The sequence below is a fragment of the Eleutherodactylus coqui genome, chromosome 1, assembly GCF_035609145.1.
Source record: "Eleutherodactylus coqui strain aEleCoq1 chromosome 1, aEleCoq1.hap1, whole genome shotgun sequence".
NCBI lineage: Eukaryota > Metazoa > Chordata > Amphibia > Anura > Eleutherodactylidae > Eleutherodactylus > Eleutherodactylus coqui.
The window spans coordinates 63,244,138-63,261,010 of NC_089837.1; the positions used below are offsets into that span (position 1 = coordinate 63,244,138).

Sequence of the window (16,873 nt, forward strand, 5' to 3'; positions counted from 1 at the left end):
TGAAACTAACCCTTACCCTAACCCTAACCCTCCATCCCAGGATGAAATGTTACACTGCCAGGAGATTGCAGCCCGTGTAATATCCTTTCCCCCTCCCCGGCAGCCGCTAAACTGTTACCGGGGCCGTGCAGACAGCATGCCCTGTTTCATGGGCACACTGCAAGGAGAGAAGGAGCAGCTATCAGCAGCGCATGACGACCGCCCAGCTCTTACCAGTGCTGCAGCCCTCCATGCAAAGATGCAGAGAGCGTCCCCCACTTCATGTCCACAATAGAAGAACATGAGCCGCTCCCATGGAGAGGACGGGAGAAGCGAGAAGGGAGACCGCAGTGCTGACTGCCATGACCTGAGAGCACAAGGATCGGCAGGAGTAAGAAGGGAGACCAGAGTAGTGGACTGGCTGGACCCGCTGTGCTGACTGCTACGACCTGAGAGCCCGAGGGCTGGCAGGAGTGAAAATGGAGACCGGAGTGCTGGACCGCCAGGACCTGAGAGGCCGAGGACGGGGAGCGAGCCGTCCAGCCAATCAGGAAGAGGGGGCATCACCTGGCCGTCAAACAGCCTAAGGCCTCCTTCCCACGAACGGATTTCCGCCGCGTAATTAGCGGCGGAAATCTGCTGCGTTGCCTGCAGCTATTAGGTTCTATTGAACCTAATAGCTCAGTGCTCACGATGCGGAATTCCACCGCAGAATTCCGCACCGTGAATTCACCCGTCCTTACCCGCGGCATGCTCTATTTGCCGGGGGTGTACGCGCAGACGGCTTCCATTGCAGTCAATGGAAGCCATCCGTTCACGCTATCTTCCGCTGTAGCACAGCGGAAGATAGTGTGAAAACGCTTCCCCGCCCACCGTCATGTCGTGGTGGGCGTGCCACATGACGCGGCGGAGGTGGGCGGGGAAGCGTCATGCGGGAGCGAGGACGCCGGATCCACCGGTAAGTATGGGGTCTCCTGGGGGGCGCTGTGACGGGCTCCGCCGCAGAATTTCGCGGTGAAGCCCGTCACGGCTGTGTGCAGCCGGCCTGAGCCTTTTGGCCACCCACTACTTCCGGTGTCGACAAGATAAACGGGTACCACGGAAAAAATAAATCATGTAAAAGGCAAATAAAAGCAGCAAAGGTGGAGTAAAAAAAAAAGAGAGTAAAACTAACCCTAAACTGTTCTTCAACTATATAAATAACAAAAAGATCGAAATAGAAAGTGTTGGCAATTTAAAAGGTAATGAGGGGAAAATAGTAAAGGGTGATGAGGATAAAACAAATCTATTAAATAGTTTTTTCGCCAATGTATTCAGTCAGGAAACTAAAATGTCAGATGAAATGCAGAGTAATAAAGTAAACTCTACATTAAATGTCACCGGTCTAACCCAGGAGAAGTGTAGAGCCGCCTTCCTCTTGATCAACATTTGTAGTTATAGGCTGAACTAGATGGACATATGTTTTTTTTCAACCTTACTTACTGTTACTATTTAACCCCTTAACACAACAGGATGCAAACTTATGTCCTGTGGATGGCAGGGGATCAGAAGTGAGCCTGCACTTATCTTGCAACAGGAGCCGAATGTGACTGATAGCCAGCTTCCCAGCTATCCCCGCTGTTAACCCCTTACACGACACGATCAATGTACATCACGGCATAGAAAGGGTTCACAGAGGGAGTGCGCTCCCTCTGTGACGTCATCAACCTTCAATGTAATCTTGAATGCCTGATAGGTTGCCATGGAGACCAGACGCCAGACACTAGTATCAGTACCTGCCATGGCCTGTGATCTCTATTGTAAGCGATAAGGCATTGCAGTACAGAAGTACTGTAATGCATTATCATAGTGATCAGAGCTTTTTTGGTTCAAGCCCCCTACAGGGACATATAAAAAAAAAACACCATTTTGCGAACTTTTCCATTTTGTATAAAAATATTTTAAGAATTGCACATATTTGGTATCATCGTATCCATAACAACCTGTACAATAAATTGAACACACTATTTATCCTCCAGATCAAAAAACATTTTAAAAAATACTAAAAAAAGCAAAATATTTCTTTTGTTCATTTTGCCTCCCAAAAAATGCAATTACAGTGATAAAAAACCATATGTACCCCAAAATTCTACCAAAACAAAATTACAGCTCATTACACAAAAAGCAAGCCAGAGCTCAGTGCATACAAAAATAAGAGACTTTGACTACAACGATTTAGAAAAAAAAATTCCAAGGGGATTGTTATTGGGTAAAAGTGGAAAAACCTAATAAAATAATAATTTTGGTATAGTGGTAATTGTACCGCCTGTACCGATGCTGCATAATAAAAAAAAAACAATGGCCCAATTCTCTCTCTGCCCTCCACCCGAAAATGGTACCAATAAAAACTACAGTTCGCCCCGCAAATAACAAGCCTCATATGGCCTCGTCGATGGAAAAATAAAAAAAAGTTATGACTTTTTGAAAAGTGGAGATAAAAATCCCCCCAAAATTGTTGGGTGCTTTAGGGGTTATTGGTGACTTATAGATGCCAGCAGACAGTTGCTTTCTTTAGAGGTATGCCTTGTGTGCATCTCCTACTCTATGGTCAAACCGATTCCTCGCATCTCTGGGTTACTCGTGATTTCTGCGATATTTTGCCCCCCGCCTCTGCTCATAAATATATTTTTTGGTAAGCCGTAACGCGTGTAATGCGGTCATATTCACCTAAAAAGCATCCGATATCCTACTCGCCTTACCTATAACTCATGTAAAGCATGTATTTACGGTAAGTGCATCCTAGCATCCAGCGTTTGCCTCGTTGTAGACGCCATACACCATCTTGGTATAAAGAGCGGCTTTGTCACAGTAAACTCGCCATCACCATCAGTCGGAAAAATGTGTGCAGAGGTAATGTAAAAACAGCTGTATAGCCGGCTACGTGGGGCTTGAACACCATCCAAAACGTCTTGGCTGGCGGCATGACAACACGTCTATAATTACAGGTGGTCATGTGATCACTTTAACTTCAGAAGAGGTAAACTTTTTTTTTTTTTTCCCTTTTTTTCGTTTCTCTTTAATCAGTTTGGTGATGTCATAGACACCTGTTACCATTTTCAGTCTTGTTGAAAGGTCCCGTAAATAAAGAAGGCAAATTTGTCATCATTTATCTGGGTGACATTTACCGGTTTCGATAAACGGCTGCAGAATGAATACGCCATCCATGAAAACAACTTTTTTTCACTCCCCCCTGTAAGCATTGTATACAATATCAGCCATACACAAGGCCTGCACCACGTATGTGATTAATGTCTGCTGCTAAACAAAGATACCTGTGTTGGAGATCCATGTGAAGACTTTTTCTTACAGAGCCTCAGTTGGTTTTTGAGAAAGTATTGCTTAATTATGAGGGGGGAAGGGGGAGGGAAACGACATAAGGAAAATTTCTACCTTAAAAGATAGATTTGGTATTTCTTAAAGGGTTTTCCCATTTTATAAGGTGATGGGTTATTGCTAGGATAGGTCATTGCTTTGTTTATAATTACTAATCTTAAAAATACAAAGAATTGCAGTGCTGAGAACTGATGCATAAGACATAGAAAAGGCCCCCCTGGTCTGCCTAGTCTAGCCTTATCTATGCTTATCCCAGGCAGCTTGAATTATACTTTACTGAACTGAATTTATTGCTTTTTTACAACCACGTCTGCTGGAAGTTTGTTCCAAGCACCTACTACTATATCAGTTAAATAATATTTTCTGACATTGCTTCTGATCTCCTCCCAACTAATTTCAGATTCTGCCCCCCCCCCCCCTCCTTGTTCTAGTATTTAACTTCCTGGCAAAGACCCTTTCAACATATAAGGGTCTCCATCATGTCCCCCCTCTCCCTTCTTCTGTCCTGTAACATATATAAAGGTTTCCATCATGTCCTCCTCTCTCTTCTCTCCTCCTGTAATATATATAGGTTTTCATCATGCCCCCCTCTCCCTTCTCTCCTCCTGTAACATATATAAAGGTTTCCATCATGTCCATCCTCTCCCTTCTCTCCTCCTGTAACATATATAAAGGTTTCCATCATCTTACTTCTCTCCTCTTGTAACATGTATAAAGATTTCCATCATGTCCTCCTCTCCCTTCTCTCCTCCTGTAATATATATATGTTTCCATCATGTCCTCCTCTCCCTTCTCTCTTTCTGTAACATATATAAAGGTTTCCATCATGTCCTCCTCTCCCTTCTCTCTTTCTGTAACATATATAAAGGTTTCCATCATGTCCCTCCTCTCCCTTCTTCCTCCTGTAACATATATAAAGGTTTCCATCATGTCCTTCTCCCCCTTCTCCTCCTAATAACATATATAAAGGTTTCCATCATTGCCCCCTCTCCCATTTCTCCTCCTGCAACATATATAAAGGTTTTCATCATGCCCCCCCTCTCCCTTCTCTCCTCCTGTAACATATATAAAGGTTTCCATCATGTCCTCCTCTCCCTTCTCTCCTCCTGTAACATATATTAAGGTTTCCATCATGTCCTCCTCTCCCTTCTCTCCTCCTGTAACATATATAAAGGTTTTCATCATGCCCCCCTCTCCCTTCTCTCCTCCTGTAACATATATAAAGGTTCCCATCATGTCCCCCTCTCCCTTCTCTCCTTCTGTAACATATGTAAAGGTTTCCATCAATGTCCATCCTGTCCCTTCTCTACTCCTGTAACACATATAAAGCTTTCCATCATGTCCCCCTCTCCCTTCTCTACTCCTGTAATATATATAAAGGTTTCCATCATGTCCCCCCTCTCCCTTCTCTCCTCCTGTAACATGTATAAACGTTTCCATCATGTCCCCCTCTCCCTTCTCTCCTCCTGTAACATATATAAAGGTTTCCATCATGTCCTCCTCTCCCTTCTCTACTCCTGTAATATATATAAAGGTTTCCATCATGTCCTCCTCTCCCTTCTCTACTTCTGTAACATATATAAAGGTTTCCATCATGTCCCCCTCTCCCTTCTCTCCTCCTGTAATATATATAGGTTTCCATCAAGTCCCCCTCTCCCTTCTCTCCCCCTGTAACATATATAAAGGTTTTCGTCATGCCCCCCCTCTCCCTTCTCTCCTCCTGTAACATATATAAAGGTTTCCATCATGCCCCCCCTCTCCCTTCTCTCCTCCTGTAACATATATAAAGGTTTCCATCATGTCCTCCTCTCCCTTCTCTCCTCTTGTAACATATATAAAGGTTTTCATCATGCCCCCCTCTCCCTTCTCTCCTCCTGTAACATATATAAAGGTTTCCATCATGTCCCCCTCTCCCTTCTCTCCTTCTGTAACATATGTAAAGGTTTCCATCAATGTCCATCCTGTCCCTTCTCTACTCCTGTAACACATATAAAGCTTTCCATCATGTCCCCCTCTCCCTTCTCTACTCCTGTAATATATATAAAGGTTTCCATCATGTCCCCCTCTCCCTTCTCTCCTCCTGTAACATGTATAAACGTTTCCATCATGTCCCCCTCTCCCTTCTCTCCTCCTGTAACATATATAAAGGTTTCCATCATGTCCTCCTCTCCCTTCTCTACTCCTGTAATATATATATAAAGGTTTCCATCATGTCCCTCCTCTCCCTTCTTCCTCCTGTAACATATATAAAGGTTTCCATCATGTCCTTCTCCCCCTTCTCCTCCTAATAACATATATAAAGGTTTCCATCATGGCCCCCTCTCCCATTTCTCCTCCTGCAACATATATAAAGGATTTCATCATGCCCCCACTCTCCCTTCTCTCCTCCTGTAACATATATAAAGGTTTCCATCATGCCCCCCCTCTCCCTTCTCTCCTCCTGTAACATATATAAAGGTTTCCATCATGTCCTCCTCTCCCTTCTCTCCTCCTGTAACATATATAAAGGTTTCCATCATGTCCTCATCTCCCTTCTCTCCTCCTGTAACATATATAAAGGTTTCCATCATGTCCTCCTCTCCCTTCTCTCCTCCTGTAACATATATAAAGGTTTCCATCATGTCCCCCCTCTCCCTTCTCTCCTCCTGTAACATATATAAAGGTTTCCATCATGTCCCCCTCTCCCTTCTCTCCTCCTGTAACATATATAAAGGTTTCCATCATGTCACCCCTCTCCCTTCTCTCCTCCTGTAACATATATAAAGGTTTCCATCATGGCCCCCTCTCCCATTTCTCCTCCTGCAACATATATAAAGGTTTTCATCATGCCCCCCCTCTCCCTTCTCTCCTCCTGTAACATATATAAAGGTTTCCATCATGTCCTCCTCTCCCTTCTCTCCTCCTGTAACATATATAAAGGTTTCCATCATGTCCTCATCTCCCTTCTCTCCTCCTGTAACATATATAAAGGTTTCCATCATATCCTCCTCTCCCTTCTCTCCTCCTGTAACATATATAAAGGTTTCCATCATGTCCCCCCTCTCCCTTCTCTCCTCCTGTAACATATATAAAGGTTTCCATCATGTCCCCCTCTCCCTTCTCTCCTCCTGTAACATATATAAAGGTTTCCATCATGTCACCCCTCTCCCTTCTCTCCTCCTGTAACATATATAAAGGTTTTCATCATGTCCTCCTCTCCCTTCTCTCCTCCTGTAACATATATAAAGGTTTCCATCATGTTCCCCCTCTCCCTTCTTCCCCCTGTAACATATATAAAGGTTTCCATCATGTCCCCCTCTCCCTTCTTCCCCCTGTAACATATATAAAGGTTTCCATCATGTCCTCCTCTCCCTTCTCTCCTCCTGTAACATATATAAAGGTTTCCATCATGTCCCCCTCTCCCTTCTCTCCTCCTGTAACATATATAAAGGTTTCCATCATGTCACCCCTCTCCCTTCTCTCCTCCTGTAACATATATAAAGGTTTTCATCATGTCCTCCTCTCCCTTCTCTCCTCCTGTAACATATATAAAGGTTTCCATCATGTTCCCCCTCTCCCTTCTTCCCCCTGTAACATATATAAAGGTTTCCATCATGTCCCCCTCTCCCTTCTCTCCTCCTGTAACATATATAAAGGTTTCCATCCTGTCCTCCTCTCCCTTCTCTCCTCCTGTAACATATATAAAGGTTTCCATCATGTCTCCCCTATCCCTTCTCTCCTCCTGTAACATATATAAACGTTTCCATCATGTCCTCCTCTCCCTTCTCTCCTCCTGTAACATATATAAAGGTTTCCATCATGTTCCCCCTCTCCCTTCTTCCCCCTGTAACATATATAAAGGTTTCCATCATGTCCCCCTCTCCCTTCTCTCCTCCTGTAACATATATAAAGGTTTCCATCCTGTCCTCCTCTCCCTTCTCTCCTCCTGTAACATATATAAAGGTTTCCATCATGTCTCCCCTATCCCTTCTCTCCTCCTGTAACATATATAAACGTTTCCATCATGTCCTCCTCTCCCTTCTCTCCTCCTGTAACATATATAAAGGTCTCCATCATGTCCCTCTTCTCCCTTCTCTCCTCCTGTAACATATATAAAGGTTTCCATCATGTTCTCCTCTCCTTTCTCTCCTCCTGTAACATATATAAGGTTTCCATCATGTCCCCCTCTCCCTTCTCTCCTCCTGTAACATGTATAAACGTTTCCATCATGTCCCCCTATCCGTTCTCTCCTCCTGTAACATATATAAAGGTTTCCATCATGTTCCCCCTCTCCCTTCTCTCCTCCTATAACCTGTATAAAGTTTTCCATCATGTTCCCCCTCTCCCTTCTCTCCTCCTATAACCTGTATAAAGTTTTCGTATGTGGGACGCCGGGTGCTGATTTTTTTTTCCCCCCTAGGTGTCTCTCTCTTTCTCTCTCCCCCCCCCCCCCCCCTGGCTGCCACGGCGGGGAGGGGCCAAAAACTGGGGCGGAGCCGAACACGACTTGATGCTCGCTCGAGTAACGGGCACCATCGAGTACGCTAATACTCGAACGAGCATCAAGCTCGACAGAGTATGTTTGCTCAACTCTAATGCCTATCATTGGACTCGTTCTATTTTATTAATGTCTTTCAGTAGGTGAGAATTACAGAACTGAACACATTATTTCAGATGATGTCTTACCAGATTTCTCTACAGCGGGATCACAATCTCCCTCTTTTTACTAATTGCAGGTCACCTCTTGCTGTGCTGCAGGTCTTCCTTACTTAGTATAGGGGGTACTGAACCTGGCCTTCTACCCCTTCCAGGTCAACCCATCACAGTATGGGTAAATCAATATGGTGCTTTATGCTTGTTAAAAGGTCACCATGTTCATTACAGGAATAATCTGGTAGTATTTATTTCCAATGCGAACAGAACTGCAAATTATATAGCGACGCGTTTTGGGGGTAATAAGCACATCTGCTTTCTCAAGCCCACAGACAATACTTAAAAAGCTCTAAGGAGATTCTGTGGAATATTTTTTTTTCACTAATGACATATCCTATTGGGGATCATGAGTGTTGGACCCCTGTGTTCAACCATCCTGAGGGTAGGTCATCAATAGAAAATATTCCAGACAACCCCCTTAATACCGTCAGACTTTTTAACCATAAGGGTATGATTCCACTCTGCATAAGCCCAATGTGATCAACACCCTTCCCACCAACAGGACCCAATGGCTAGAAGAATGCCTGTAGAAGGACAGTTTTACTAGCAAAATCTTCTGCTCACTAGTTTGCTCTGGTTTATGCAGTGTGGGACCGAACACTGATGGGTCTTCATTTTAGTGGAATCACCAGATTGGCGATGGAAGGGAACCATTCTAAAGCTGCCAATACACATTATCTCAATGTAAAGTGTACCCATCAATTTCAGCAGGATCTGTTGGCATTCTAATGTACATAGGGGTCTACGGACTCTTCCCCCAACAGCTGATGTTGGGAGAAAGAGGATTGGGCATACTGGATGTCAAATCCAGATGGGTATATCTGACATGTGTTTTGGTCGGAGGTTCCATCACAGGTCTGGCTCAAAATGCTGGAAGAAAAAGCATTGCATGGAACGCTTTTTTCCCTGTCCAAAAGCTGGGCGGAAAGCAGACGGATTGCATTATAGTCAATGGGGTCTTTTCGGCTCTGTAGGGTTCTGTCCAGAGACAGTGCCGTTCAGTTGCAGGGATTTCACTTTCCTTCTTCCCATGTGGAGCAGGAAAGCCGAATCCCCAACACAGGTGTGAAATTACTCTGTGTGGAGCCAACCTGAATACCACACAAAAACTATAGAGAATAAAGCTAAACCAGGGTTCTCTATTCTTATAAACCCTTCTAAGCCCCTAGTAACAGCAAAGGTAAGCTGAGAAGTGTATACAATTGTGTCATACCAGGCAATGCTCTGTAAGCTAAACTCAGCAGCAGCAGCTGCACGGATCTCTCTGTTACAGTAGGTTGCTACAATGTATCAGTCTGGAGCCCAGGCTTTTTAGCTCACAGAGCATTGTCTAGACTGGATACAGCTCTACTCACTGATCAGCTGAGAGCGGGACTAGATATCTACAGCTTTACAGCCTCTGAATGGATACATTCACTAACAGCAAACACATATCTTGAGAAGGGTGAAAAATTGAAAGAAAAGTATATTAGAAAGTTGTAGAACATTTCATGTATGCCTTTATGGTAAAGATTTAGGTCGGGGCAACAGGTGAGGAAGAAAAGTCACTAGACAGAAGTCCCAGAAAGGTTGCAGACAAGTCTTAGCTGTGTGCAGATTACATTGATGTCTCTGGTGGAAAAGTTTCTTGGGACTCGCAACCTGTGACCAAAAGACAACTGATTTGGACTTTCTGTAGTTATTTTTCCGTGTTGCATTAGATCACAGATTGCAACGCGACCCCATTGACAATTGTTAGATGCGACAATGTGCCTCGCGACACATTTTGCTATACAGCCCTATCTTTATTAACATGAAACTAGAAGACCCCTTTAATTTCTTTTAAACTCTTCTTCTTTCTCTTACTAATGAAGATTGGTCCAGTGCTGTGGAAGCACAATTGTCGGTATTTTCTGTGGCAAATAACGAGCTAATTCAACTGTATATTTTGCATGAATGTTATCTTAGGGCTCAGTTACACAGGCGCATCGGCGCCCGTGTTACTGCAGCCAGCAGGCGGACGTACCTGAAGACGGCCGTCTCTCTGCAGTGACGGGAGGAAGAACATGTGACCGACTCCATTGCCGGTCATGTGTTCTATGATCAGCGCTGGAGAGAGACGGCCGTCTTCAGGTACGGCCGTCTTCTAACTGTCAGTCACACGGGCGCATCGGCGCCAGTGTACGGGTGCCGATGCGCCCGTGTGACTGAGCCCTAAGGGCGGTTTCACATCTGCGTCGGAATCTTTGGCTGGAGGTTCTGTCGCAGATCCGTCTCGGAATACCAGCACTTTTTCTTCCGTCCAAGAGCCGGGCAGCTGGGCAGAAAGCGGACACCCCCCATTTTAGTCAATGGGGTCCATCCAGCGCTGTTCAATTCTATCCAGTGACGGAGCCACTCGTCTGCAGAGATTCCTCTTTCCTGCTCCCAGAACAGAGCAGGAAAGCGGAATCCCGAGCTCAGATATGAACCAACCCTTATTTTGAGTAGACCACACCATATGGGTAGACGTCCTGCCTATCAGTGTTGTACGTGCTGAATGCTGACTTTTTACAGTTGATGTGGGGATGTAGTGAAATTCAAGCCTTTTGGTCCGAGGTGACTGACTTCCTCATTCAGGTGTTGGGGACTCCGATCCCAAAAACCTCTGAGGTTTGTTTTCAGAAACCGAACAATGGCCAAATCATACAAGGTTTTTGTTATGTGAAACACTTTTTCTAGCACGTGTGCCAGGGAGATGGATGGGAAACCTCTCAACTGCGCCTCAGTACTGACTTATAGGTAACATCATTCCTTATGAAAGTATTATCTTTAAATATAGGAAGTGTCCTGAAGAAGGTCCTAAGATCTGGGGTGTATGGCGTAATTCCTCAAGTACAAGGTCCACACAAAGTGCTTTTCAGCATCTATTAGATTGACTGCAGCTGCACCCATAGGTTAGATAATACTAGCTGGACTGTGTGGCAATCTATAATCAGGTTGAATGCCCTGTTGTCACAATGACATGGCTCTTTGTGAAAAGTTTCCATACAGCGGTCGTAATTCCAACCTAAAAGTGTGTTTAGACGTAACGATAACCGCTCAGTCTAAACACGAGCCAACAAAGAACGAGAATTGCGCATTATTCATTTATTGTTCGGTGTCAGCCAGAACAAAAATCATTGTTGGCCCATTTACTTCTCGTTGCGTTTAAACGCTCCCCCCACGGTATTCACATTGGAATGTGAAACACTGAACGAGAAGTGAACAATTCTCAACAATGAGGATGCACAAGCGCAAACAAGTTAGCATAGACGGCACTCGCTCGTTTGCTTATTCAGACGAGAATCGGCTCGTCTAAGACAGATATTTTTATCACCCACTTTTTTTTGCTAGTACTTAAAGGGGTTGTCCCGCAGCCAAAACAAAAAATTTTTCACACCCCAGTCCCCCATGTTAAGCAAGCATCACAAACTACCCATGTAAATCGGTTTTTTAGAGCGTTTCTACTCACCATAAAGCTGTTTCATGAAGTTATAAAAATCTTCTTCCAAGATGGCCACCGTCATTTCCCAAGGTGCACCGCTGGTCTTCTCCCATGGTGCACTGCGGGTCTCATTGGCTGATCGGCACCACGTGACGGGGACGGAGCTACATGATGACGCTGAGAAGGGGGAGGAGCCAGGACGCAGCTCGTGAGCCCGGACCCAACAGAAGAGGATTCTTCTCTGCGCAAGCGCGACTGTTGCGGCGACCAGAGAAGAAGGCTTCAGTCGTCACCATGGAGACGGGGACGCCAGCATCGGAGGGGGTAAGTGTATAAGTTCTGTATGGCCAATATTTAATGCACGATGTATATTACAAAGTGCATTAATATGGCCATACAGAAGTGCATAACTGCACTTGCTTCTGCGGGACAACCCCTTTAAGGGCCAAAGATAATCTTTCAAACGACTGAAAGATTAAAAGATTTTGAGATCTATTTCCATAAAGTGTTAATGGTCATTAACACTTTATCATCTTCATTTGCATGTAAAAGGCCCTCCAGAAGCTGTTTGTAGAGCCCAGCATGTGATTAATCACACACCAGCTGTGCAAACATCTGCATTGTTCACTTTGCAGCTGCCGGCAGATTAGAATGTTATCTGCCAACTCCCGTGGAGATAAGACCCTGTGGTCTAGCAGAAGGATGGATTTTAAGTTCACCTAAAAATCATTCTTCAAATGAAAACCGCACGATGCCTGTGTTTACATGTAACCATTATCGCTCATTTTCAGTTGTCTTGAGTGATAATCATTACGTGTAAATGGGCCTTTAGGCTCAATTCACACATGTATTAGGGCGTCATACATAATTCAGTTTCTTTGCACCGTTTTTGAAGTAGAGAAACCAAATTAAAATGGAAAGCAGATCAGTTTTTTCCCCGATTTATTTCAAGTAGGGTTTTAAAAAACGTTGATTGTACGGCTCCATGAAGTTTTTTACTGTTTTACCAAAAGCTTACAATGCTATGAAATGAAGTAATACTCACCCTAAGAATCCCCGCCTCTCCTGTGACACCACTTTCTGGGGCCCCCGCCAGTCTCTGTTCACTCAGCTCCTGCCACGTCCTGTCAACATGACATTTATCCACTGCAACCAATTGCTGACCACTTGTCATTGAGCAACCATATCCTGAGTATACTGGGGAGGAATTACTTGTGTGTTTTATATGCCGGACTAAGCATATATAGCACTGCTGTGGAGTGCGGCAAATTAGCTATGGGGCGCAAATCCTTTCAAGGGGGTTATCCAAAGATTGACTTTTAACACCTATCCACATAACAGAAGATAAAAGTTTCATTGGTGGATTCTCACCGCTAAGGCACCCAGTGGTCCTGAGGATGGGAGGAGGAGGGGGCTGTTCCACGTCCCCCTCTTCTCCTGACTGTACCCTGCTTAAAGGAAGCGGTGGCTGAGCATACATAGCGTCGCTCATTTCTTTTTCAATGTAACTGCCGATTACAATCACTTGACTATTTCCGATGACCCCAGTGAACATAACAGAGCGGCACTGTGGATCCTTAGCCACCACTTTCTTTAAGCTCCTCCTCGCTGCAAGGGGTGAGACCTCCACCAATCAGACTTCAATCACCTATCCTGTGAGTAGGTGATAAAAAATGATCTTGGGAATACCACTTTAAGGGCTCATGCCCACAAGCGACGCGGGATACGCCCGCAGATTTACGCCATGGGAGTACCGCGATTAAAAACAAAAAAGTGCCTGTGAGTGATTGCGGATTTCCCCCGCGGCTCAATAGAACCTAAAGGCTGTGGAATTCATGAGTATTTTTCCGCAGCGGGAAACGTGCAGCAATTTCGTCCGTGGGCATTCACCTTAAGGGTAATGTGGCATTAATGGAGACTGCGGAAATCCGTGATCACTTGCAGACACTTTTCTTGTCTTTAGTGGCGGAACTCCTGCAACGTAAATCCGCGGGCGTATCCTATGTCGCCCATGGGCATTAGCCCTAATGCATGTAGGCTGTCTGTGAGCCAAATCTGAAATCTTGCCAGCTACAATTTACTCCCTTCAGATTGTGCCACAAAGTATAGTAATTTGACAGGGCGTGAGTGACAATACCCCTAACTCCAAGTTACACCCACTTTTTTTTTTTTTTTTTAAAGTGTAAAATAGTTGGTCAACAGTCCATTTGGACCTAATTACCATATGGCATGGGAATTTTTAAAATGGCTTTTTGACAGGTTGGCCAGGCTTATTTGACATCTAAGGGATTTTCTTGGACTAAGATATTAATGAGCTATCCTCAGGACAGGTAATTGATTTCAGATCAGTTGTCATCCACCGATTTGCGTAGCTGCGGTGCTCAGGTGAGTACAGTGCCCCTTTCAGTGCATACCCGGTACAGCGACGTACATACAGCGGCTGTGCCTGGTATAGAAGCTCAATCCCATTCACTTCATTGGACAGAGCTGCTCTTAGGCCAAGTGATCGATGATTGTGATGCCATAGGCCTGAGAAGAGCTGCTGCGCTCATTAGAGTGCCACAGCCTCTTCAATCACCTGATCAAGTAGGGGGTACCAAGTGATTGGATATTGATAATCTATACTCAGGGTAGGTCATCGATAGCTGACTGCCAATGGCTCGGAAGGGGACAACCTGGTAAAGAGTTGCCTTGAACAAAAATCATACCGCATCCAACGTACTTGTTGCACAAAAAAAAGCAATACTTCAAAGAAAACAGCCATAAGTCCATAATGAAAGGCAGCAGCGTGGACTGTTCACTAGGATAAAATCAGATATGCTGATTCAACACATTGACATTACAATACTATACCAGGGAGCTATAAAACTTCTACAAACAAACTTCACATTAGGCACTGAGCGAGAGGTGTTTGATTGACGGCTGAAGCTCATTAGGGTCCCGAACATCAACGTTTCTGAGAGGGGGAAAATGTTTCTAAACCATTTGGGTGAAAGGTGTTAAAAACATCTCCAGGTGTTAAAATGTAGTTTGGCAGCTAACGGTTGATAAAGTCTTCTCCATAAACCCGAAGAAAAAAAAACATTGAGTAAATTGTAAAAGAAAGCTAGAAGCCAAGTAAAACGGTGCTCCGGAGTGATAGGCGATTGTTGCTCCTAAATTTACTTTTGGATAGGTCAGACATGACCTCTGTGAAAATGGAGCTCTCGGGAGAAGTAACATAACATTGCTATGTTAAAAGGGTTTTCTGGGAATACAGTAATGATGGCCTATCCGTAGTCTAGCACACCCACCCGTCAGCTGTTTGATGGGTCGGTTTAACGGTCATGGCTCCAAAGTTTTTGTCCTGGTCGTGCATACTACTACGGCTCAGTCTCATTCAAGAGAACGGGCTGAATTGTAATAACAGGCACAGCCACTAGTAAAAGTATGGCACTGTGCATGGTAAGTAATGAAGAGGAAGTGATGCTTCATTGGAATACCATGCTGATTGGCAAGGGTGCTGGTAGTCAGACCTCCACTGATCTGATATAGATGGCCTATCCATATTATAGTCCCTAAAAACTCTTAAAAGTGACCCTTTGGTCCTAGAAAAAAATTTGTTTGGGGAGTGGAAGGGGATAGTTATATCATCTGGTTCCTTATTTTTCTCAATTCTGCCGCTGATTTGCCTGTTTCAGGTGCCCCTCTTCATTCTTTTAACATGGCCACAGTTCTGCTTTCATTACACGATGTACACCATGCATCAATATTCGGATAGTGCATCTTGCTTCCTGATTGGCCACTGCTGCTTATGTGGGAGTAATGCTTAATGTCTTAGACTGCCAATGCACCATCAGTTTTCAGTGTGCATTGGGTAGTCTAAGAATCGCCACAGTCTTCTTGGACATATCAAGAGGAGTCCCAGGAATAGGCAGATCAGAGGCCGAACCAGGAACAGGATGATGCCACTTAATGTAACTTGCCTTCTCAGAACCAAAGTGTTGCTTTAAAGGGGTTGTCCAGTGCTAAAATATTGATGGCCTATATGTAGAATAGGCCATTGATAGTAGATCAGCAAGGGTCTGCTACCTGCGACCCCTGCAAATTAGCTGTTTGCTGGGCTGGTGCACTCATACACTGAACTGAAATCTGCTGGAAACAGTTCCATTCCTATTGCAGTGGCCAGGTTTAGTATTGTAGGCAAATTTCTCATTGAAGTGAATGGGAGTAGTACATGAAATACTAAGCCTGACCACCGCAATGGGAACAGAGATGACTGCTTCCTGTAGATATAAGCTCAGTGCACCAGTCCAGTGAACACAGCTGATTGGATGGCACACCTCCACTGATTTCCTATTGGTGTCTTGTCCTAAGGATAGGCCATCAATAGGTCACAACTGGACAACCCCTTTAATAAGCCTGGTCAACGTGTTACCAGTCTATGTATACTGTCTGTATATACTATTCATAGGTTTGATGGTATCACACATGTATAAATTAACCGTCATTAGTGGACATGAGCCACCGATGGCCAGTGTCTGAAAAGAAGATGACCATAGGCAGATGTTTCTCAAACTTGTTGGTAAACACCATCCTCTTTCTTTAAGCAAATGAAATGATCTTGTCTATCACAAGGAGATTTTCCAACATCTCACGGATTTTTTTCCACCTTGTGTGTTGCCAACCTCCTTAGCAGACCAGTTCTTAGTCCAACCGCTTATATTATGCTGTATAATTGGGTCACCTAAGTAGTTATCTAATGTGGCTTTTTCATATTGAACTAGGAATGACAAATGCAAATTATTGCTAAGGTAAAAAAGTGTAATAATTATTGTTATTCTAGCAGGACAGGACTGGCAAAGATTGTCTCGAGGCAAATAAATCCTTGGTTCTTCTTTAAGATGGAAAATGTCGCCAAGAGATTGTTGGACGGTGGGAAATCCAACCTTGCTACAAATTACCAACTCTCCACTACAAGGTCTGCAACCTGTAGTAGCTATAGAGTAGCTAGGATGGCTGTAGTTTGCTTTTGGTAATGGTCCGTACCTAGTAGTAGTCTAATAAAGGGGTTTTCCCATGAAATGAACGTATCACCAATCCACAGCATAGGGGATAAGTATCTTATTAGTGGAGGTTTGACCACTAGAACACTGATCTAGAGAATGGGGGTCCCAAATGCCCCAACGTGACTGAAGTTTTGGTTGCACTCAAACTCTCCATTCACTTCAATTGGTCTACTGGGGGTAGCCGAATGCTTGTACTCTATCTTCAATAGTCTCATTGAAATGAATGGTGTGGTAATGTGCATGTGTGATCACTCCATTAACTCCTGAACGCTTTAGGGACATTGGACCCCCATTCTCCCAATTGGTGGGGGTCCCAGTGGTCAGCCCGGACTGATCA

The 16,873-nt window shown here is 44.4% G+C and overlaps 1 protein-coding gene across 3 annotated transcripts in view; it reads left to right on the forward strand.

Moving 5' to 3' along the window:
* Positions 1-16,873, forward strand: part of LDAH (lipid droplet associated hydrolase) — a 199,598-nt gene that overhangs the window by 12,335 nt on the left and 170,390 nt on the right. Inside the window, exon 2 of one of the 3 annotated variants that reach the window (XM_066596783.1) lies at positions 16,317-16,448. The exons of the other annotated variants lie outside the window; for them this stretch is intronic. Within the exon in view, the coding sequence (XP_066452880.1) occupies positions 16,317-16,448 (132 nt within the window). The remainder of the gene's footprint in view (positions 1-16,316; positions 16,449-16,873) is intronic. 3 annotated transcript variants of the gene reach the window in all.